Source organism: Ambystoma mexicanum, chromosome 2q (genome assembly GCF_040938575.1).
Source record: "Ambystoma mexicanum isolate Mex_15411 chromosome 2q, UKY_AmexF1_1, whole genome shotgun sequence".
Taxonomy (NCBI): Eukaryota; Metazoa; Chordata; class Amphibia; order Caudata; family Ambystomatidae; genus Ambystoma; species Ambystoma mexicanum.
The window spans coordinates 443,571,200-443,593,779 of record NC_090924.1 but is presented as its reverse complement, the minus strand read 5'-3'; the positions used below and the strand labels follow the sequence as shown (position 1 = coordinate 443,593,779).

General features: G+C 45.3%; 1 protein-coding gene across 2 annotated transcripts in view; it reads left to right on the top strand.

Annotated features, from left to right (window-relative positions):
- Positions 1-99: 99 nt before the first annotated feature.
- The window catches only part of ZWINT (ZW10 interacting kinetochore protein), a 199,167-nt gene continuing 176,686 nt past the window's right edge, over positions 100-22,580 (top strand). The window contains exons 1-2 of one of the 2 annotated variants that reach the window (XM_069647510.1): positions 100-219; positions 12,763-12,862. In XM_069647510.1, coding sequence (XP_069503611.1) covers positions 197-219; positions 12,763-12,862 — 123 coding nt within the window. In that variant the 5' untranslated portion in view covers positions 100-196. Of the gene's footprint in view, positions 220-12,762; positions 12,863-22,580 lie in introns of those variants that run through there. The other variant, XM_069647511.1, reaches the window with a different exon arrangement.

Below are 22,580 nucleotides of genomic sequence, written 5' to 3'. Positions count from 1 at the left end.
GTGTTATTAGAACGCTTATAACTTCTTCCTGCTTACAGAATGATCACGAGGTACAAAATCCAACGTAACGTGTAAACCACGTAATGAGGACGTAATGTTAGGTACATTCCTCTAACCTATACTAGCCATTGGCTCTTCTACCAACTCAACAGCAGGCAATTGGGGTTTCAAAAAGAAGGCGGGAACAATAACATCAATGGCAGTCCAAAACGCCCAAAGGTGAGTGAGTGAGTCTCTGGTTTTAGCATTTACTGCTTGACCGTGTTGTCGCTGGAGAAGGGGCAGCGGAACTTTCGGTTTTGCGCCAATATTCTTTTTTTTTTCTTCTCAACAGAGCGGGCGGGCACTACATACACAACGGCGTTTCCCTTTAGTGATACCAAGGCAGCTGGTTTTTCCTTTAACCTTTTGTCAGAGAAAAAACAACTATTGGAAAGTGAAAAAACACTTGAGTATGTTTCAAATTGAATAGTGTATGTGCCACAGAGTTCTGCTATACAACAAGAGGGACAACATTCTACCAGCAACGGTGTCAGCGCAGGATGCCATGCTGGTGAATAAAGCATCATTGGAATGCCCCACTTTCCTACGCAGCCAGCAGCTTTTTTAATTAAAAATGGCCATTCTTTGTGCAGTCTTGCGTTTTATGAGTAAGGGGGAGGGCCCTGACAAAAATTACATTTAATTTCGTCTGTCAGTTGTGCACATTTAAAGTGTTTTTAGATCTGTATGTGTTTTTTCCTACCGAACAATTCTGCTGAATTTTAGGTTTTGCTGTCCCTTCCGCAGGCAAATATATAGAATTTTCCATACTAACGTGAAGGAAAGTCATGATTCTATTAAAGACATGGAGGCCAGGGATTATGCCTAACTCTGCTCTTCTTGAGCAGCATGTACAAAAAAACACAGTCTTGTTCGTAGTTTGAACTTGATATGCTGTAACTTCTCCATGCCATTGTCTTCAACCTATCTCATATTTTTTTTTAATACAGCTACATAAAATATATTTTTTAATAAGCGTTTTCCTTTTTGGAAGGCCTTAACCACTCCTAATTCTATGTGATCCTTCTCGTTTATTTATTTATTTTATTCAGGGAACACCTGGACTTTATCAAAATTTCCAACAAGCTAGGTAACTCCGATTCTAGGTGCCGCCCAAACATTCGTCTCTATCCTCAGGTGTCTCGGATGTGGTCAGACACAAACCCTCTTCACGCTAATCTGTTCAATTAGTCTCTATTCAGCTGGGTTGCAGATGGAGTCGGTCTAATTGATCAGGCGGAATGTGAGTTCAATTAAGTTAACCATGGCCACCGTCCATCTTGTGGTTTCTCCTGAAATTAATCTGTTCCACAAGTCATATTCTTGTATCATCCAGGGGTTTGTTATCAGCGGTAGGAGATATACAGATCTGTTTTGTTAGATCCTTCTTATATAGATCCTTCTCTTCTGCTGCTTCAACGATAGATCCAAACTTTGCGTCCCAACAGGAAAAAACGCTGCAACCCAATCCCTGTCAGTCCCTGATTCCTCATGAACCTGTCAGTTTGGCTTCCTTGCCTGCATAGGAGACAAAAAGGATAGCTTTGTAAACCACTTCTTGGGCGGGCAATCATAAATCTAACTAGCTGATGCGCTCTCGCCTTGTTGCCGCTCATGCAGCCTCGCCATGTGTTAACTTGCATCTCTAAAGCGATTGCACGGATGTGGTAATCCTTCACCACTGTGTCTTTAATAAACTCTTGACTTTTCTTCACCTTCATATGGAAAATCGGTATTCTATGTCAAGACTGGAGGCTTGCATTATGCTTGTTCAAAGCTTACTCACCATTAACGAGGAAACCTGGTCGATTGGCCTAAAATGAAACTGCTTAAAATTGACTTGTTTGACCAGTCCGCAGATTCAAAATAAATTCTAAACGTGTGCCGACTCCAAAGGCTTTAGACGCCATCGTACCTCTCGCTGAATGTACTCCATGTGTACTAATATGAATGCCCGCTTGCTGCATCGTTCACCAAACCCATCTGGCCAGGGTGGCAGGAGAGACTGCGTTCAAAGGCTACCGCAGTGCAATGAGTAGCTGTGAGTCTCTGGTCAGTTTAAGCTGCTCCATCATTGTCTCGTAAGCCACCAGACTCCTGACGGGACAGAGCTTAGGCGGCTCTGAAAATGCTGGATATGAAACTGATTTAATGTTTGTCGTGGCCCTCTTGTTAATGTAGAAGGTAACTGTACATGGTGGTATGATCTATCAACCTCTAACCTGATCTCAGCGGCTCTTCCTTTTTTTTTTTTTTTTTTTTTTGACAAGAAAGCAGACAGAGCAAGGTTGTCATTTGCTGAAAGTGTTTTCCTCGAAAAGGCCATGTTTTTGTGCCACCTCTAAAACGGCTTCAGGACTTTATTAACGTCACCCAGCTGCAAGTATTTCGGCGCTGGAGGTCTTAAGAACCTTACTCCGCTCAGCAACCTGCATACTAAAGGATGCTTTCTGACCAGTAGCCCCTGAATGCGTTCGTGCCCTGCTGAAATCGTTGATCGGAATGTATGATACTGGATCCGGACCCAACTGTAAAACCACAGAAGCTGTCTGTTCAACCTTGATGTGAAGAGGACTATCCGACAAGGGCCCCCGTCATCTCATGAGCTGGCGAAACACTACAGAGTCCAGCTGCTAATCAAGTCTCATAGGTACATCACTGATGTTTCTCTGGAGGCAGAAATGCCAGAAATCTTTCGCCCAGTCGATTGAAGTACCTGACCGAGGAGACCTTGTCCATCTTGAGCAGGATACAACACTTCGCTCTCTTTTGCGCCCAACATCTCACAGCGAAAAAGCCAGCTAGCAACTCCAGGGAGTTTATATGTAAGTTGAGCTCCTTCTCTGGCCATCTCCCTCCCGTCACCATCTACCCACAGCGAGGCCCCCAGCCTCACCGGCTGGCATCCGACTCGATCACCAAGTCCAGGGAGGATCCAGAGATCGCTCTCCTGTCCCATGCATCCATTTTATAGAACCACCAAGACAACTCTGTCCTCGCTTCTGGGGAGAGAGGTACCCTCTGCTTGTAAGAGAGGCCCTTCCTGAGATGCTGGAATTTCAGGCACTGCAACAGTGCTCAATAGTGTAGTGGCCCTGGAAAAATGGCTATGGCTCAGGAGACGTTTTAGCGTCAATAATATTAGGCATCTTCTGACGCTATGAATTTTGCTGTCCTATGTCGATGCTTCCTTTTTCAATGATTTATCCGAGTACATTGAGGCTTTTAAACGTATGGGCAAAACATTTTAAGTTTTTAGTAATTTTTTAATTAAACATTTTAACATGTCTCTTTTACGTTGTATTGTATTTTAGTAGAGGTTAACAGCGATTTTTGCATTTTGAATATACTCCATTTTATAAGATGTAAATGGCGAAAACCGGGAAAAGTGTCTTGAATCAAGGAAGTGAGCCGACCAACTACTCTCACTAGCTCCCTCAGGGATATTGCATACTTTGCCATGACTGTCCTGATCTCATTCTTGACCGCGTTCGCTTTTGCTAACGGCAGGCTCAGCATCCCTTGGGCTGCATCCACGAGAAAACCCAAGAACTCATCAACTGAGATGGAGAAGTCTCTGATTGAGTTGACCAGGAAACCCAAAGAGTCACCTACTCTTTCTGCACCTGCTTGTCCTGGCACATTATGCAGATGTCTTCTAAATACGCTATGATCCTGATCCCTTGCTCACGCAGTTTGCTGGCTACTGGCTTCAGCAGCTTGGTGAAGCACCACAACGCTGACGCTTGAGCAAATGACCGGCATGTAAATTCCCATTGCTGCCCCTGCCAAAGGAGCTGCAGGAAACGATGAGGCTGGAAAATTGGCACTGTCAGCTAGGGCTCCCTGTCTATTCAGGCCAGCCAGTCTCCCTTCTGCAGGATATCCCACAGAAGGTGAATCCCCTCCATTTTGAAATGGTGGTACACTGAGAATGCATTCAGCACCCTAAGGTTGATGACTGGCCTCAGTTTGCGCTTCCTTTTCACCAGAAACATATTGCTCACAAAGCTCTGTGGGTTGGCTGCTGCCGGCGTGATCATGCACTTTCGCTACAGTTCAGCAATCTCTTCTCTCAATAGCTGCTTTATCGGGCCTGGAAGCTGTGCTTAAATAGGGTCTTGATAAAACTGTACGTGAAAACCTTGCACCGATTCCAGAACCCGAGCATCTGCAGTAATTTCTTTCTATTTTTGTATGCTCCCCCAGAGTCTCTTCCCTTGGACAGGAACTTGCTGAGCGGTGCTTCTTTCGCTCCCACTGAGGTATTACTTTGTTGTTTTCCTCTTTACCACCAGCACCTTACTCTCCCTTGTGAAGGGCAGAAGAGGTTGGGCTTGCGGTCTTCCTGCTCTCTCCAGGGAGCTGTATAGTTGGCGGACCTCTGGACTGAAGAGTGGCTGGCCGAGCGGCCCCTGCCAGCCCTTCCAAAAAGCTTAGTCCCGAAAACTCTCTTGCAAGAGGCCTGTGCGCTATCCAGAGCCACATGAGTACTGGCAAACTTGGCTATGTCCTTCATGAACGAATCGCCAAAAAGCTTTCCTTTGGCGATGGGTGCTGCTTCAGACGGGGCCAGCTATCCCAATTTGGGATCTATTGATGTTTGCTAATGGCCCTACTACTTCCATCTTGTCCTGACGGGGCCTCCAAGATCTGTCTATTACTTTTTTATCGTCCATGCTGCATTGTTAGAAACCTGAAGGTGTCTCAACCGCCAGTCCCCCGGGGATCTGTCATCCAGGTTTCCAGGGCACGGCCATCGCTTTTGGATCCAGTTCCTGGGGGTGGACCAGTGCGGGAGGACCACCTGGGCGAGGGGTCTTCGGCCGAGAGGAAGTGGGATACTGGATGGCGAGACGTGGTATCCCCTTCCTTATAACGCCTTCACACCATCCTACCAGGTAGGATGCTTAAGAACTCAACACCCGCCCCTTTTCCAACACACACACTTTCTCACGGACAGCTAATTGTGAGAGAAAACAGACTTAACACCCGAGCCGTATACCTGACATGTCCCGATACAATGGTAATGCAGGGTCAGGCAATCCCACTTTCCCACCCGGAGCACAAAAGCACACTCTGAACAAGGCAACGCGCACAGGAAAGCATCAGTTCCAAGATGGCAGTTTAATACCAGGTAAAAGATGGCAAGTCCGAACAGGATTGCAAGGACGCAAGTGCCCTTGACCTTTTCGACGCAAAACTGTTACTTTCATGAACCTTCGAGAATAGGAAACGTAAGACCAGGAATTGAGGCTGAATAATCCTGCATATTGTGTCAGAAGTACCCAGCACTTTCCCGCATCCATAGTCAAGGCAGGGAGAATCGTTTGCCGCCTTGTTACTGTCCTTTGCTCCTAATACAAAGCAGCGCCAGCAAAGGCAGCACAGCCGGTGAGTTGGGGAGACTGATGCCAAACCGATCTGTGTTGAAGCCACGTTGCAAGCAGCAACATTGTATAGGGAAAACTGAAGAGAACAGTGTATGAAGCGTATGTGGCAAGTGAGGCGAACATAATTAACCAGATGATGAGTTATTGTTATTGAACTTTGAAGCCAAGATTCGATACCGTCCCGAGTGGTCTGGCACCACGTGGGTGCTTAGTCGAAAGTCTGTTAGGTATCCAGGTGAAAAATTTGAAAAGAGTGGTGAAATTGAAGTGGTCCTGCAACGGGTCAAGGCAAACCCTGTGCACATTTGAAAGTCTATATATAGACTTTCAAATATATATAGACTTTCAAGTCTATATATTGGCCTGTTCCTCTCTAACACCTCTTCCTACTTTCTTTGTCGCTTTTCGTGCTGTGGTCGCAACTGAGTAAGAATCTTTCCTTTTGTCTGCCCTTTGATCAGACAACTCAGACCACATGGAGAACGGTATCCAGTAATGTTACAGAAAATCAAATGACATTTTTACCTGAACTTCAATACCGAAACAATACTGAATTTGTATTAAAAAAAAATATATATACATATATATATATGGGTGGGATAAGGGATAAAAAAAGTGGTGTGAAGTGTGTTGGGGTGGTGGGGTGGGTTATGATCATTGCAAAACAATTTTCGTTAACATCACATGGAAACATGGAGAACACATGGAGATACTGCATTAACTTCAGGCGGCTCAATGAGATATTGAAGTTGAATGCTTATCTGATACCCAGGATCGATGTGCTGGTGGAAACCCTGGGGAGGGCAACATTAATCTCCACCTTAAACCTGACCATGGTGTACTGGTATCTACCCCTCGGCGAACAAGCCAAATGAAAGACCTCCATTTCCACCCCAGAAAGTCTCTTCCATTTTCCCAGTGCTCCTGTTTGGTCTCTCTTGGACCTCTGCTACCTTTCAGAGGCTAATGGTTTGTGTTTTGGCCCCCTTTCAGGCTGAGCCTATCTCAATGACATTATTGTGTACAGTACTACCTCGGAAGACCATGAGGCACTTAAAGACCATGTGCGACCTGCTGCGGAAGACCCACCTCACTGCCATTCTGGCCAAATCTTGTTTTGCACATCAGTCAAGCACCGTGGCTTTTGGGGTAGGGAATGAGCAGTGAGTGAGTATAGAAGGTTTCAAGACTGTTTATCAAGAGGGACGTCCAAGCCTTTCTAGGACTCGTGACAAACGTCTCAGAGCTGGACCCCTAACCGATAAACTAACCAAGGCCCATCGCAATGTCATCCACTGGGACCAGCAGGTCCAAGAAGCCAACCAAAGCCTAAAGAAGGTTCTCTGGAAGTACCCAGAATTGATCATGCACAATTTCACCAAATATGTTCTGCTACAAACCGACACATCTTCCATCCATCAAATATAAGACTGGGAAGGGAGAGGCATAATGTTCATCAGCCGAAAGCTTCTCAAGGGGAAGAAACTACCATGTGGTAGAGTTAAAAAGCTTGGTGATATTATGGCCCATATGTAGTCTTAGATACTATCTGACTGGTTGGAAGTTTAAGCTTAAGGACACCAACCGCCATATTCAATGGCGGCTCCTAATATTACAGGTAGAGCATAGGGATGGGTCCAAGCAAGCAAGCTTTGATTTCCTGTCCTGGTATCCCAAGGACGACTTTGGACAAAGGGTGGAGGTGTGTGACAGGGTTCGCTAAGATTGGGTTGGGAAGCTTACCAGGTTGAAAGTCATCCTGTCTTAGCCAAGAGGGGGAAAGGTGGCAGTTGGGAGGGCCCCAATCCCTGGCCCTTGTTAAGTGTCAATGTGATTGTACAGAGTACCATTGTCCATCACCCCAGACCTGTCTCACATGATGCTTGCCATTTTATTTCAGTTTTTTTCCCAGAAACGACATGACCCACCATACCTGGCGGTAGAAAGCTCAGAGAACAGCCTATCCAAAACTTCAGAGTGGCCCGGTACCTATGAACCAAACCAGCAGTGTCTGGAATGGAAGCAGCTACGTGACTCGGAGCCACAGCGTGCAGCAGAGACCAGTGTTCTGCTGAATGCTCACATTTTAAGACATTACACTTACCTGTCACAGCCTGGGAACGGCTCCCTAGCCAAAATAAATGAGCCGGTGAGGCCGGCAAACAAACTCTAACTTGAAAACCTGGTGGACCCACATGCAACAAATGGTCAGGGTTTAGGCCCCTTTCATGGCTTTTGCTGATTTTACCACCTCTCGGGAGGGGAGATCAGGGAAAGATTGACCGAGGGAACCAGCAGGTGAGTCTAGCCAATGGAGGGGAAATGAGGAGGATACAAGGAGACCTAGGAAGCAGAATGTTGTGGGTTGTTTGGGTGCGGTCAGAGGAGGTAGAGGCAGACCATGAGACCAGGTGGATGAAGGACAGTGCAGAGGAGGATTATACAGGCAGGCAATGTGCCAAGGTGAGGTATTTGTTGGTGAGCAGAAGTGGTACTAAGAGTTGGGTGAATGAGCGTGTATATTAGTGGAGCGGCATAGAATGGAAAGTAGAGAGTGAATGAGAAGGTGTTGACAAAGTGAAGATTAAGCGAGTGTGACCAAAGAAGTAGCAGTGTCTAGAGAGTCCCCGTGGTCTGGACAGGGGAGAGAAGCAGTAATGTGGAGAGGGGACTCTAGTTGTAGGGTGGAGAGGGGAGAAGTAGTAGTCTGGATCGGAGAGTAGAAGTAATGTTGGTGAGAGGGGTGGAGCAGAGTAGTAGGGAATTAGATCAGAGGGTAGAGGTAGACTTTAGCAAGAGGAACATCGGAGGGATGGAACAGGAAGAGCCAAGGAGAGGGAGGAGAGACAGTGGGTGGTGTGAGGGTGTAGAAGGAGAATGACTAGGCGGGGTCATCTTGTGGGCTAAAAAATTGTATTCAATAATAATAATCTCTCCCTACTTCTAAGGGCGTTGCCTTGCCTCAAACTAGGAAAACTTTAGTGAGTTTTCAGAATGTCTGTCAAAATGAAATGTTCTCCATCAGAAACCAACTAATTAACCCTAACACTAGACACATTAGTATTTAATTAAAGTGAATTTTGTTTCTTTCACCAGGAGAATGGCTTCCCTTCTCCTGGTTACTTACTTCTGTTTTATAGTAGCAATAACTCCTTCAATGTTACATCACAAAGGACCAGGGGAATGACTCCCTTCTCCTGGTTCTTCTATAAAGGTTCTCCCAGTGGTCATTAAGCACTCTTGCAGAAAACTTTGATTAGTCTCCTTTAACTCCTTCCAGGAAGTAGAAACACTCGTAGCCTTATTCACCACTACTTGGGCAGTAGTATTGGGTAGACCACTGCAATGAGGGAGAGGACTTCTGATGCAGTCTGCTTGCTTAGTGGTATGGCCCTCATTAAAAGCTTGCCGGTACTGGTAGAATTGGCAGTAATTTGGTGACCCGTGCTGGAAACGTCAGCAATCCCCTTTATGGAATCTTATGGGAGTTCATGGAATGGGGATTTACTGCCCTCTAAGCTATCTATAATATTCCAGAATATTGGGCAGTGGAAACGGTTGGTCAGTTTGCCGATATTCCTGCCGGAATTACTGGTGGGATACCGGAAAACCTGTAATGAGGGCCCTTGGATTGACCACTGACTCCTGATGCTTTCATCTTGGGCAGTGGTGTTTGGCTGACAATTGCGACGAGGGAGATGACTCCTGATGCACTCTGCTTGAGCAGTAGTATTGATCTGGCAACTTCGATGAGGGAGATGACTCCTGATGCACTCGGGCTCAATTGAATGGTTCGGGTTGTCACCACTGCAACGAGGCAGATGATTCCCAATACACTCTGCTTGGGCAGTGGTGTTTGGCTGACCACTGCAACGAGGGAACTCCTCATGCACTCTGGCTTCTTGGTTTGGCTTCCCAGACCCCTTCCGGTCTTCCAGCCATTCCTGTTACCTTGTTCTCTGTTGGGACATGGCTCCCGTTCTTCCCAGAGGTTCTTCCTCTGTGATTTGAGACACCTGCGTGGCTCTGCGGCAGGCCCCAGTTGGTGGTCTCTGCACAGTTTCCAGACCTCACGGTCCATCTTTCTCCAGTAGCGCCACTACTTCGATTGAATCTTCCTTCTGGCGAGTCAGTTGCAAGCGGCTCCTGGGACGTTGTGGCAGTGTCCCGATCTTTGCAGCCTCTGCCGGGGCGGAACAGCTTCTCTGCGTCTCTGGTCCTCCCGGTGTGAATCTCCCAGGTTGGTCTTGTGCGCTGCTGGCTTCTGTGATGAGGTCTCGAGTCCGTTCTTGTTTTCTACTTTATATTTTTGACTCCGCCCTCGTGTAACATCAACCCCATATTGGAAAGTCTCTTTGGCACTCTTCATGCCTCCAGTGAGCCACCTCGTTGTAGTACTTGCCTCTTTTGCATATGGCTTCTCAGATTCTTCTTCATCCCAGTATGTTCTACATTTGTCAGTCATGGCTGTACAATAACACATCGTTCCTCTATCAATGGTGGAAGAAAAGGGTGACCATGAGGGTAGGGGTTTCTGTGACTGGGTTGTAGGGAGTTTTTTCCCCTGGTGGACGCCCTTATCCCCAGGATGCCAGTCCCTCCCTATGATGTCCTCCTGCATGTTACCACCCCAAGTGGGACTATTGGGTAGTGACCTCAAATCCCTCGCCTCATAGGAAAGGAATCTCCTCTGGGGAGAAATTATGAGACCTGGTGAATCGTCAAATTGGAGAAAGGGAATAGTGTAGGAAGAGGAAGGCAGAGCAACAGAGTGATATAGGGGAATGAAAGACCAAGTGCGGAAGGACCGAAAAGAGTGGGACCCGAGTGTCTGCAAGGACCATTGGGAAATTGTTGAATAGGAATCACTGTTCCCTGAGGGGATTCTAGATGGAGAAGGTGTTTGGCTTTATGCCATCACAGGAAGGCAGATAGCCTTTAGATATCTCTAGCTCCAGCCTAAGATTTAGGGATGCCTGAGCTAGGGGAGGACTGTCCATCCCTAGGTTAGACAGAGAGGAATGGCCCTTTGAAACAGTTTCTTGATAAAATAAAAACCGTGAAACTTTTTCTTGGAGTTGGTGTGTTTTTTGAGGTTGTCCGTGACTTGTGATAATTGTGAAAATATAGGTTTTTAGCTAAGCCTGGCAAATGTATTTTTTTGATCACTCTTCCGTACCAGCGATCCTGACACTAATATATGACAGGCTTGCACATGTCACCAAGACAGGCCGTTAAAGGGCATTTCTCTATGAAATGCTGAGAGAAAGAGGGGGGCTCAGGGGGGGGAAGCATTTCCATCCCTTTTTGGGGTTTGAAAAAGCAAGTGGAACCGCTGCGGTTTAAAACACGGCTGTCGCACTTAAACAAAGGTCAGAAATAACCCTGTTGTGATTTGCGCCTCCCCCTGCGCTTGTTTCGCCACAGGTGCAGGAGATAACCCTTGTTTCTGGGCATTTAAAAGCGCATCCTGTTTGTGAATTTGGGGTGCACTTTTAAATGCCCTGAAATGCTCCCTTATTTGCACGAGGGGGGGGGTGAGGGCATCCTTTCTTTGGTGCAAGTGAGGAGATTCGCTAGCACAAAACTTTTTCAGAATTTGGCCCAAAGTCACTTTATATCCTAGAAAGGTCATAGCTATCTTATGTTGGCCCACACCCACCTCTGTAAAGTACATCCAATGGTTTCTAGGTCTGTCAATATTTATTGGAAAATGATTCCACAGCTCACTATGTTTGCTAGCTCCTTGGAGCATTTGCTTAAAAAAGGGAATTCTTTCGACTGGTCAATAGAAGCCGAACGTGTTTTCTGTAAATTAAGAAGCCTTTTCAAAGGCACCCATCCTATGCCAACCTGACATACTTTTATTGTAAAGTCTGATGCCGCAGATCGTGCTATAGTGCTGGTCTTGAAGCAAGTTAAAGAAGATCACAAACAAAACCACACAGCCTACTGTTCTTGGAAGCTACGGAGAGTGAAGCTAATTATTCAGTCTTTGAAAATGAGCTCCTAGCACAAGCATGCCAGGAATGGAAACACTTTCCGTTGGGAGCGAGATACCAGGTGGAATGCAAAAAAAGATAACCGATCCTACAGCCATTCGAATGTAGGAACAGTAGACAATCCCGTTGATCTTTTGCTCAATCCCTTTTTATCCTCTATTCTGGGATATGCCAATACTCTTGCTCATTGACATTTATGGTGCATCTTAATATAATTCAGCACTGCATTATTATGATTTTCACATATTTTTATGATGCTCAGCTAATGATTTTCTGTCGAATAAAGGCGTGATGAAACCACTATCTCTGATGCCTTGTCCCAAAGTCATCTTGAACCAGAAATGACTAACAGCCCTCCCAAAATGCTATTGACTAGAATAAATAGTGTCTTTCTGCTGTCTGTATTGCTTCAAAATGTGGAGCAACCCACCAAAATGTCATTTGCCTTGCTCAACTAGGGACACTTAGGTTTATGGAAATTTCAGAGACTTGACAAGCTCCAGTTCTTCTACCGTCGTTTGTTCATGCCAACTAGTGAATTATAGCAATTAGTCCTAACCATGTGCCAAGGCACTCTACCAACTGGTCACAGAGTCATTACTGGGACTCAAAAAAATAATTAAGACTCTTGGTGGTGAACATTTGCACAGGATGCACATTGTCTACCAGTGCCACACCTTCTGTTTAGTCGGGAAACCTATGCTCAACATTGAAGATACAAAGGTACTGCTCTCGTTGGCAAATTTAAGAAGACGAAAGAGCAAGTTGGAAGCAGTTGCCTCTCCACCTTTCCTGCAAAATTGTGGGACAAGGCCCTTGAGACTCCAAAATCATTATTTTCTTTGTAAGTAGGAAAGTGTTGTTAATGAGTATTGTACTGATTATATACTGAGTTTAGTTTTATTTTATGGAACATTGTTTTAAAGAAGAGAACCAGAAATGTACCACTCTTCTGTTTGTGCTTTGTCCAGGGATATGGTCTCTCGCTGGACGCCTTCTTTACACCAAGCACATCTGTTGGGGTGGCCTTGACCAGCCTGTGACTATGCATTGATGGTCATTAACTTAACTTGATGCAGCCTTGAAAAACATGTTTACATTTTTTTTATTTAAACATACATGGCTCCAGGAATGGTGCCCTCTAATGCACATCCCTTGCCTCACCCTTTTTGTATAATTACTTGTCGACTATCCTCAAACAAAACTACGATTGTCCACCTTTGGCAATTTATTTCTTGATATCTTTTTTTTCTGACAGTTGACTGTTCTTTCCTGTATCTTTAGTTCTGTTGTTAGTTTAATGGCCTGCTTTTTCTTCTTTTTAGGCTTTTGGCCACGATCGAAACAACCTCTTCTCCTGAAGGACTGTTGAAAGATGATTCTGAAGGGGAGCTGTCAGCCAAGGTCCTGCTTGGATATTCCATGGTAGGAGATTATATGAATGTCCATTATTGCTTCGAATTAAATGCACAAGTCGGCATCCCCCTTAATGAGCTCTAACCAGAGTACATATTTATGCTCCTCTCTGGAGCTTCTGGATGTCCAGATTCAATCAAGATTCATTGCACAATCAGAATAGAAAGGTGGAGCATGGAACCCATGAAGGACACAAAATCCTAATGCGTATGCAAGCTCCTTTGTACGTTTATCCTTTTTTAACATACTGCTTTTGATTAAATTTTCTTTTCATACTATGAGCCACACCTTATTTTGCTGTTTTTCATGGTCCTCAGAACCCAGTGTTGATCACTGCCTTCTGGTCTAAGCTACTGTGTCCCACCTGTGCTATTGATAAACCACCTTCAAGTGATGCTGTGTTCTTTTTATTTACATTTTTATTTTATTTTTTCCTTTTTTTTTTTTTTTGTAAGATTCCATTTTGTGTTTTGGTCGAACACAAATTGTATCGGAGCTTAATTCCGTAACCTATCTGACCGATTTCTCTGAAGGACTACGTTTTTGGGTTTGCGACTTAGTAGATGGATCTGGCACCTACACAATGTCTGTGACACTGAAGTCTTTCTAAAGGGCAGTTCCACCATTTGTGTGAGGATCGTGAGGCCTAAGATCAGCGAAATCTCCAAAAGGTTTTCAGGCTGTTTATTAGATTCTTGTCTTACCAACACAATTCAGGCCACATTAAGAGTACGGCAGTGAGGAAAAAACTGCTGTAGCATGACCACAATTTCGTTACCGCTGCATTATCGTATTGATGGAGGATGAAAAAGAGTTGAGCAAGGGGGCTTTTGCTCATGCAGAGCAGAGTCCACAACCAGCTACCCTGCTCCTACCACACTCCATGCGGGTCGTGATACACACTTCTTAAAGTACACACTCACTGCAAATAGTTTTTTGTACAGCTGTCCACCAGGTGCAATTTGATAAACTAATTTTAATTCATATATACTTCACAAAAGTTTAAAATCAATAAAAAAAACAAGCCTGACAAATGTGCAGAAAATAGATTTTTAACATTGTGTATTGAAGAGAGCATAAAAGAAAATTCAGCTCAGGGGTGCACACACGATGTTCAATAATAATCAAACTTTTGTGATGTTAGTAACACAAGTGATAACTAGAAATAATCTCCATGTATAGATTGTTTATCATGGGGCGTCGACACCCATTCGTGTTTCTAGGTATTGAAGAAAACACCAGAAGAGTCTTCATCAGTTAACCGTGTGTCTTCAACACCAGTCTTCAGGACGCTTGAAACATTGTGTTGTTCCTAGGCTGCAATTTTGGAAATCTTAGGATTATCTATTTTTACAGAATACTACATAAAGGGGGAAATTAATGTGTCTGGCATGTGTGAAATTGACTATAATGAAAACCTTGGTCATAATCGATGGAAGCTCTTTCAGACATTCTAAAAGTAAATGTACATATTGTGTGTCAATTAATGGAACAGAAGATCTGTCTCTCTTGTACACCAGTAAAAATGAGACGCCTTCAGCTTCCTGAAAATGTTAGTTGTTGGAGACTCCTGTGGCTAAGGATATATACGTTCATATATTTCGTCATTGTGACAAGGTTGATCAAAAAATATCAGGAGAATTCATTTTGTGACAAGCTTTCATATCAAGAAATATAACATGCTGTATTAGTCAATCTTTCGGCGTATAAGATCTCATGCTGGCGCATGTAAATTTAAAAATGTCATTTCGGTACAAAGAGAAGTTGTTCCAGAATAAATAATTGGTGAGTGGATTTTGGAACTTTTTAAAAATTTCTTCGCTGGAAATAGCTGCTTTTAGACAGAGGAGTTAATATCTGGGACAAAGACCTATGAAAAGATATTTTAAAATGTTTGCAAGTGTTCACAATTTTTTCATCAACATATTCTCATTTGTTTTCCATTTTCTCAGAAGGGATATTTTTGATAGGCTTTCCAGTTTTCGTTATAACTATTATTTTAAGAGTGCGACTGATGGTAACGATGACAGTTACTTGGTTTGGGTGAACATGCATTTTCTTATGGCAAATAATTGAAAGTGAGCCAAAATCCAATACATCTCTCAACTAAGGAATAAGATTGAATAGTTGGAAAATGCAAACAAGGGTATATCAATAATCAACCCTTCACTGGACCATTATAGTTTGTTTTTTACTGTTGGCATGGCCTCTTGTGTCAGGACTGAATCCATAGCTTCAACGCCAATATCCCTCTTCACCACCCAGGCCTTGATGGAGTATTAGCTTTATAAACCCCCTCTCAGTACCAGGTGTGGGGGAAACTGGGAACACACTGCACTTTAGAGCCAAGTCGAGTTGCTGGCAGGATCATATAAAACACAACATCATTTTGTCAAGGGCAGTAATTTGACCACATCAAGAGGAGACTGGGTCCTCTGTCTGGGGGGGAGGCCTACCGCCACAGCCAGTCCTACCCCACAAGGTGACAGTGACATTTGATAGGGTCCCAATTCCTGTCTCCAACCCCCAGTGCCTCTTCTATAGGTGTGCAGTACCAACTTGCATCACCCATGCCTCCCGCGAAAGGTGCTGGACAGGTTTTCTCTTTCTTTCCTAGAACCAAAACGAATGTCGCAGCAGTATGGTTGGACTACCCGAGAGAATTCAACCCATCAGCATCCTACATTATCTGCCTACAATCTTATGAAGCCCCGAACCAGCAAGAGGGGGAGGGGGAGGGAGAGACACAGAGAGACACACAGAGCGAGACACAGCCGACAAAGAAAATGGAGAGCCTGCACGGTTGCCTGACACGTCGCGCAGAGCTCCCCAGCACCACCATGCACTGTTGCCATATCAAAGACGTGACACAAAGTGCCCGTCCAGCAAACATTCACTTACCATGGACGTTTCCACAAACTGAGCGCATAACACAAAATGGGACACTCTACACCGTGGACCGCCATTGTTGCAGCATGGCATCCCGTGCCGTGCATTGAAAAGGGGCAGGCTTAACCCTCTAACTTCCAGTGTTTCTAATGCCTCTAGGGAGAGGAAGAAAGGACCAGATTGGTCAGGACCCATGATCCAATGGGACATGGAGGGGGAGGCTTCAGGGACAACAGTAAAGAGAAAGTGGAGGTGACAGACCAAGAGACCAGCAGGAAGAAGGACGGTGGACAGGAGTGTGGAGCCGAATTGAAGAAAATGTGAGGTAGTGGCTGGTCAGAGTAAGTGGTACTGTCTGGTGAGTGTGCATGCACGATCAGTGAATGGGAGTGTTAAAGGGAGTGGAAAGGGTGATTGGGAAGTGAATATGAGATGAAATTAGAGTGTGTGAGTAAAAGTTGGGCTGGAAGAGTGATTATTAATGTGTAGGAGGTAGGGTAGAGTCGAGTAATCGTGTGGAGGAGGGAGTTACAACATCAAAGGGTGGAGCCAAGTAGTAGGAGTGAGACAATGGAGGGACAGAGGCGGAAGCAGATGTAGGGAGAAGGTGGGTAGAGTTGGACGCAGGAGAGTAGAGGGGCGTGTATAACATTGAGACGGGGAAAGGAACAGGCATCCGAGCGAGGTAGTGTCGGGAAGGCACTTTCCTTAACATGTTTTAGCACTAGAACATCAACCGTGTAGGGCTAGTTTCAGTTTAGAAAATCCCAGAGAGCGTCGATACAGAAGACAATTGCCTTTAGGCTCTACTAATAGCAATCTAGAGACTAGGCAGTAGGGGGGTCAGCATTCGCTATATACTAACCTGGATCCAAGGGCACTTGGGTTATGGTGGAAAACTCGACCTCTAGAAGAGAGGGTGAGCCAAAGAAATAAATAAATAACACTTGGACCGGCTCTGGGGGGGATGGAGTGTTCTTTGAGCGTTTTATTCTTACAGCATACAAATTCAAAACTGGTCCTGCTGATTTGAGAACACCCCTCCTTCACCTTGCTTATGTGCTAGGGCACTAATGGGCTGATCAAGTATGTGATGAAAGGGTCCCAGCCACACTGGGTTCCATAGTACTCTGGTCACAGTGTGGGCATGGGAGAATCAACAAGGGAGGAACAGGGAAAACCACTGGTAGGTGTGTTCAACAGAGAAGTACTACAAATAACTATAAAATATAGAAACCCATGCTGTGTCCTTACGCAAAAGGCAACTCCCACCTGCCCTGAGCAAGCGCTGGATGAATTTGGAACATATAACTGATCGGGATTCCGAGCAGCATGAGATCTGAGGGCCTTCCAGAAAAGGTCCTAACAGTAAGGATGCATGTAGAAGAGCGCTTTGAGAGGGGTCAGAAATGTGAGACAGACACAAAAGTATCATTTTTCTCAATGTTTGCCATTTTAGTAAAATAAAAAAGGTGAACTAAATGCCTATCTTTCCCTAGCCTAATAAGAAGATCCCTACCTAACAAACTAAAACTGAAGACCTAGCATCCAAAAACATCTGACAGAGTTAGGAGATATTATGAGGGGTGTTTGACTTCTCATTAGGGCTAAGATTTCTACCCAAGACCAAATCATGGCCAGTAAAGGATGTCGCATCTAATTTAGGAATTCCCAAAGTGTATAACTGATTCAGCCTAGATGACACTGACACTTCACAAACTTCTTCGGGACCTTTACAGTGACGACATGCCATTACATATCTGGAGATTACAGGATTCTCATCCTCACAAAAAGATGAATACTGCGTCCCTCCCAAAGGAGTCGCCACTTCTCCCTGATAGCCAGATCCTCCCATGTGATCCTTCCTCATAGTACCACCACAAAGGGTTAGAATCAGATAGCCACTGCCTTCCCTTGGCTCCATGGGAGGAGATCTTGGGTTGGGGTTCAGTGATGACTGCAGGATTCATCGCAGCTCTTGAGTGAAGTAGGGAGCAGGCTGCTGAGCACCTAAGCAATGCTCGCGGACAAAGAATCTTAGAGGAGGTGAGAAAGCAGAGGCAGAAATAGTGAGAAAGCAAATGGTGAGGAACAGGCATGGGGTGGAGCCTCCAAACCTAACTGGACCAAAACCACCAGAGGTCCAAGCTAACACACAGAAAAAAGCACTGGACCACCATCTTATCAGTCTTAAGAACCTAACTTCACCTCCCTTCCCGGAAGTGCCCCTACATCCTGTATCTTTGTCTGCCATTGCGGAGCGTGTTGCAATCGTCATTTTCTGTGCAACCTCCCTTCTTGGCCCCTTCTTTCATGACGCCAAGCCCGATACCTGACCGTACGCCCTCCTCTACAAACGCCCCCCTCTGCCGCTTTGGTTTTTATGGGTTCTTGACATTAAACATTTTTATTTATGGAGAAGCATGGACCATGAGCGCTAGTTCTAAAGACCTTTCTTCTGGCCCATAACATTTGCACTCTTCCAAAACGTTTGTTACTCATCCACTATGACTGACAGCGGCCCCACTTGTTTTCTTATCCTAGTTTTCACTGGCTTCGATAATGACACATGGAACACAGGGTTCACCTTCATCCCCATAGCAATTCAAACTTAACTGCACCCTTATGTACTCTTTCCTGACCAAGGAACAGTTCCACAAAATGTAGCATGGACTCTGTGCCGAGTCCTAGAATTTTGGAGTATTTAGAGATAACCTTCTGGCCCTTCTCATAGTTGGGGCAATCCATTGTCCCATTGGCACACCTTTTTATATTCTTTGCTTACCACAAGTGTCACACAACTTTCACTGGTGTGTCCTGCAATACCCTCAACTACGTGCCCGCCACCGGGAATGTGGAATCCTTTATTGCCCGGGGGAACATCTTTGCAGGAATGCCGTATGTGACAAAACACAGAGAGGTACCTGTTGCGCTGTCAAGTTATATGTGAACACCACTAACTGTACCCACTTAGCCAGGTCATCTTGGAAGCAGGTCCCAGAGCATCTCTAAAAATTTCTATGTCTGATACTCTGGCTATTTGACTGAGGATGGCAACTAGTGTATTTACTTCTCTGAATGTGTAAGAGCTTACATAGTGTCGTCCAAAACGTTTAAGTGAACTCTGCTGCTCAATGTGCTGCTCAATGTGTGATGCTAATTCCAGATGGCCCACGCAACCGTACAATCTCCAAAATATATGCATTCGCCAATATCATTGGAGTGGTGACCTTTTTGTAACTGCTCAAAATGTGCTAACCTAATAAGAGAATTCTTTACGACCAGGATTGCTGTTGACCCCTCCGACTTTGGCAGCTCCACAATAAAATCCATTTGACATAGTCAGTAGCAGTTTGGTTTCACATCCTTGTGCATCAAAATGCCCAACAGACCAGTTCAACAGGTTTTTTTTTATATCGGATAATGAACTGTCAGTGGCTTGTCATGACACAATTGCAAAACCATTATTGGCAGGAATACTTTGTGCTTCTACGTAAGCATCCCTTTCTTGAATGCTTTATACTTTTCCTCCTTTCTGGTCCATTCTTTATCGGAACTATGTTATAATTACCCCTAACTACTTCATTTAGTTCCTGCTGTTGGGTCCACGCTTGTGTTATTTCAGGTTGTATGTAAGGTTCTATCTGCTCCTTTTCTTTTCTCCCATTTGACAATCAAGAAGGGGAATTCGCTTTCCCATGCCTGTTGCCCATTCATCGCGTTATAATGAAATTCAACCTACTGAAAAAGGTTGTAGGTGCACGTGTCTGGCATTAGCATATTTAATTGTTTTCAAAAACCCCAAATTATTCTGGTAAGTCTAAACCTGTGTCGCCCCCAAGACCCCTTCCTAATAATGGCGCCAATGCTTGAATGCACTTTGATAGCTAAAAGTTCGATAACATAAATTGTGTAATTCTTGTGATGTATCGAGGGAGTTGTCGCCTCTCTCAAGGGGGAGCACCCCCTTTGGGACTAGCGAGGGGAGCCTGCTACACTTTGCACCCACTGGGGGACAGTATAAGTGCTACCCATATGGAGGTGGCACCCCCTTAGAGGATGACGCCCCCTGATGGGGCTATAAGTCATCATCCCTCCCTTTTGAATTTTGCGATGACCATGTACACCCTTTACTAATAGCTGACTTGGCTTCTGACCCTTGGTATGCCTGTGAAGAATAAGAGATGAGTGAACCAGCCCATAGGAGGAGCATCCCAGGAACAGCCAATTGTGGAGTCCTCTCAACAGGCCCTGCAGAGTTTGACCATGTCAAAGCGGCCAACAGTGGTGTGGCCAGAGAGGGAGAGGAACGCAAGTGTCAGCGAACGGGCACGGGACGTGCACCCAGAGAGTGCAGCGAGGCACAGCTGATGGCCAGCCTTCCTGAGAAGTTTATTGAACAGGGGGCAAGACCCTCGGAAGGCCGAAACAAAGCCCAGCTGAAAGGTCGCGTAAGCAATGCTGCACGGACACAGATGCTTCAAGCATGAGGTGCTAGGCCCCTAGAAGGCTGAAGCAGAGCCCAGCTAAAGGTTCGGACAGATACTGCACAGACCGAGAATGGGGGAGAAGAGTCTCCGAAGGCTGACACGGAGCCCAGCCGAAAAGTTGCATAAGCGACTCCTCACCATCCAAATAGCCAGGGCGAGCAATTTGAGCTCCAGGTGACTGACGCAAATCCCGGCAGAAAAGACCCGTAAGTGACTCCCTGACAACCGGATAGCCGACCAGACTGTATGCCCCTTCTGAGGAGCACTGCTCGAAGCAGTCAGATACTGAGTGGCTCAAGTGCAGAGGGAGGCACGCGAGAGGGAAAGAGGAAGAATACCCCAGGGGAGGGGAGTAAGAGGGCAAAGAACCCCAGAGTGGCAAGAGAGTGAGACATCCCCAAAGTTGGGAAGAAGCAGGACAAAAAACCCAGAATGGGAGGAGATGGCGAGAGCACCAGAGTGGGGGAGCAAGAAGAATAAAAGCTCAGGTGTGGAAATATACTGGGTGAATTCCAGAGTGGGGAGAAAGGGGAAAAACCCACAGTGGGCAAAGACGAGGAATACCCCAGAGGAGGGGAGTGAGAAGAAGAATGCCAGAGTATGGATAGATCGAGAACACCCTGGAGTGGGTAGTGGAGACTGAGAGAACCCCAGAGTGGGGAGGAAGAAAGATCGAAAGAGTCCCAGAGGAGAGAAAACGATACCAGAGTGGGAAGAGTCAGAGAGAGACCTGGACTAGAACACCGGGACAACTTTCCAGCACACTAAGAACTGCCTTTTTGGAACTATGGGCAAAAGCCTCTCCTGAAAGGGACAGTGTTGAGGTCAGAAGCCAGCAACCATCCTGCCAAATTCTTTGTTCATTCTGATAAGCACCCTTTTGACTTCCTTTTAGGGCTGAGCTGGTAGACGTAGGGAAACATCATTTTTTAACTCGACAATAAACGCTTCACACAATATCTGGTTGTTTGATCGAATCCTGGTTCTGCGGGATTCCTTGGAAATTGGGGGTGGAGGGGGTCCCCCCCCAGCTCCCCCTTTCCTCCCCTGCCGCCTCCCCTCCCAGCCCAGAGAATTTCCCCTTAACTCTCGTCACGGACACACACACACTGGCATTTACCCATTCCCACTCCCCCTCCCTTCTCCACCACCACAAGCATTTCCACTCCTCCTCCACACACACTTGCACACAGTTTATCTTTCACTCCCATGACTTCCCTCTTCCAGGGGTGTGGCAGTTCGATTTAGAAAGACTGCTTTTTTTGTGTTCATCTTTTTAAAAAGGACATTTTACACTTAGTACCCATGGGGGCGCCTATCAAGTATGTGCTGACCAAAGATCCAGCACAAGCATGTTGTCTATATTTGTTTTTCTAGAATAGGGATGGGCTTTGAAAGAATAGGTTTGTGAACACTTTTTGTTGACCAGACTTGGAGGACCGCCAAGGACTCGTGGGTGGGAGCCGGCCAACCAGGAGGCTAGAAACACGGGCTGATACTTCCGGCCATCTTTGCACAGTATTTTCATTCAATTAACGGGATGCCACTCCATGGGTTATCGCTTTGGTAACCTAGGGTGCTAATGGCGTTATTTACCAATTCTATTGGCAATACCAGGGGTAACGTCCCGGTGCCCTCGGGTTAATAACACCATGTTGTAACTTCCGGTTAGACTGGAGGCTAAAGGACTCAAAAAATAGGTCTGAACTTTGCATCACTTTTGAGCTTTTGTTGTTACATGAGGGCACCCCTGGAGGTATGGAGACTTTAGCTTTTAGCTTGATGTAGGATAATACAGAGGACACCACCATTAGACTAGAGCAATCGTTGATTTACAAGCCAGTTTGATCTTCATGAATAAGAAGGGGGCATGACATTAATGTATCAAGAGGATAAAGAATTTTCTTAAAGATTGTGTAGTTTGAATTATTTAAGAAAATTGGTTGTTAAGCTTTTACATCCTATCACGTTTTGGGACTAAGATAAGGAGTGTCAGAAAAGCATCCATTGTATTCCTGGGAGTTAGTAAAATGGGTTAATTTCTGAAATACACGAGGGGAATCCTAAAAGGTGCACAAATAAATGGGCAGGAAGCCTTGACTAATTATGCATCTTGAATAGATTGTTTTTATTTCTTTAAGAGTGATGGGGACTCCAGGGGAAGAAAGTTCACCGAATGAAGGTTGGTATTATGGATCTTTGAGAGGTTATTTAGAATGCCGGGAGGAATATTGTGATCAGGAACATTTTTGCAAAATTCAAGGAATAGCTGAGCTTTCTGGCAAAAGGTGACCCCAAGAGCCTAAAATGAAAACTCTTCTTTATTGTGTTTTAAGGTACAATGTTGA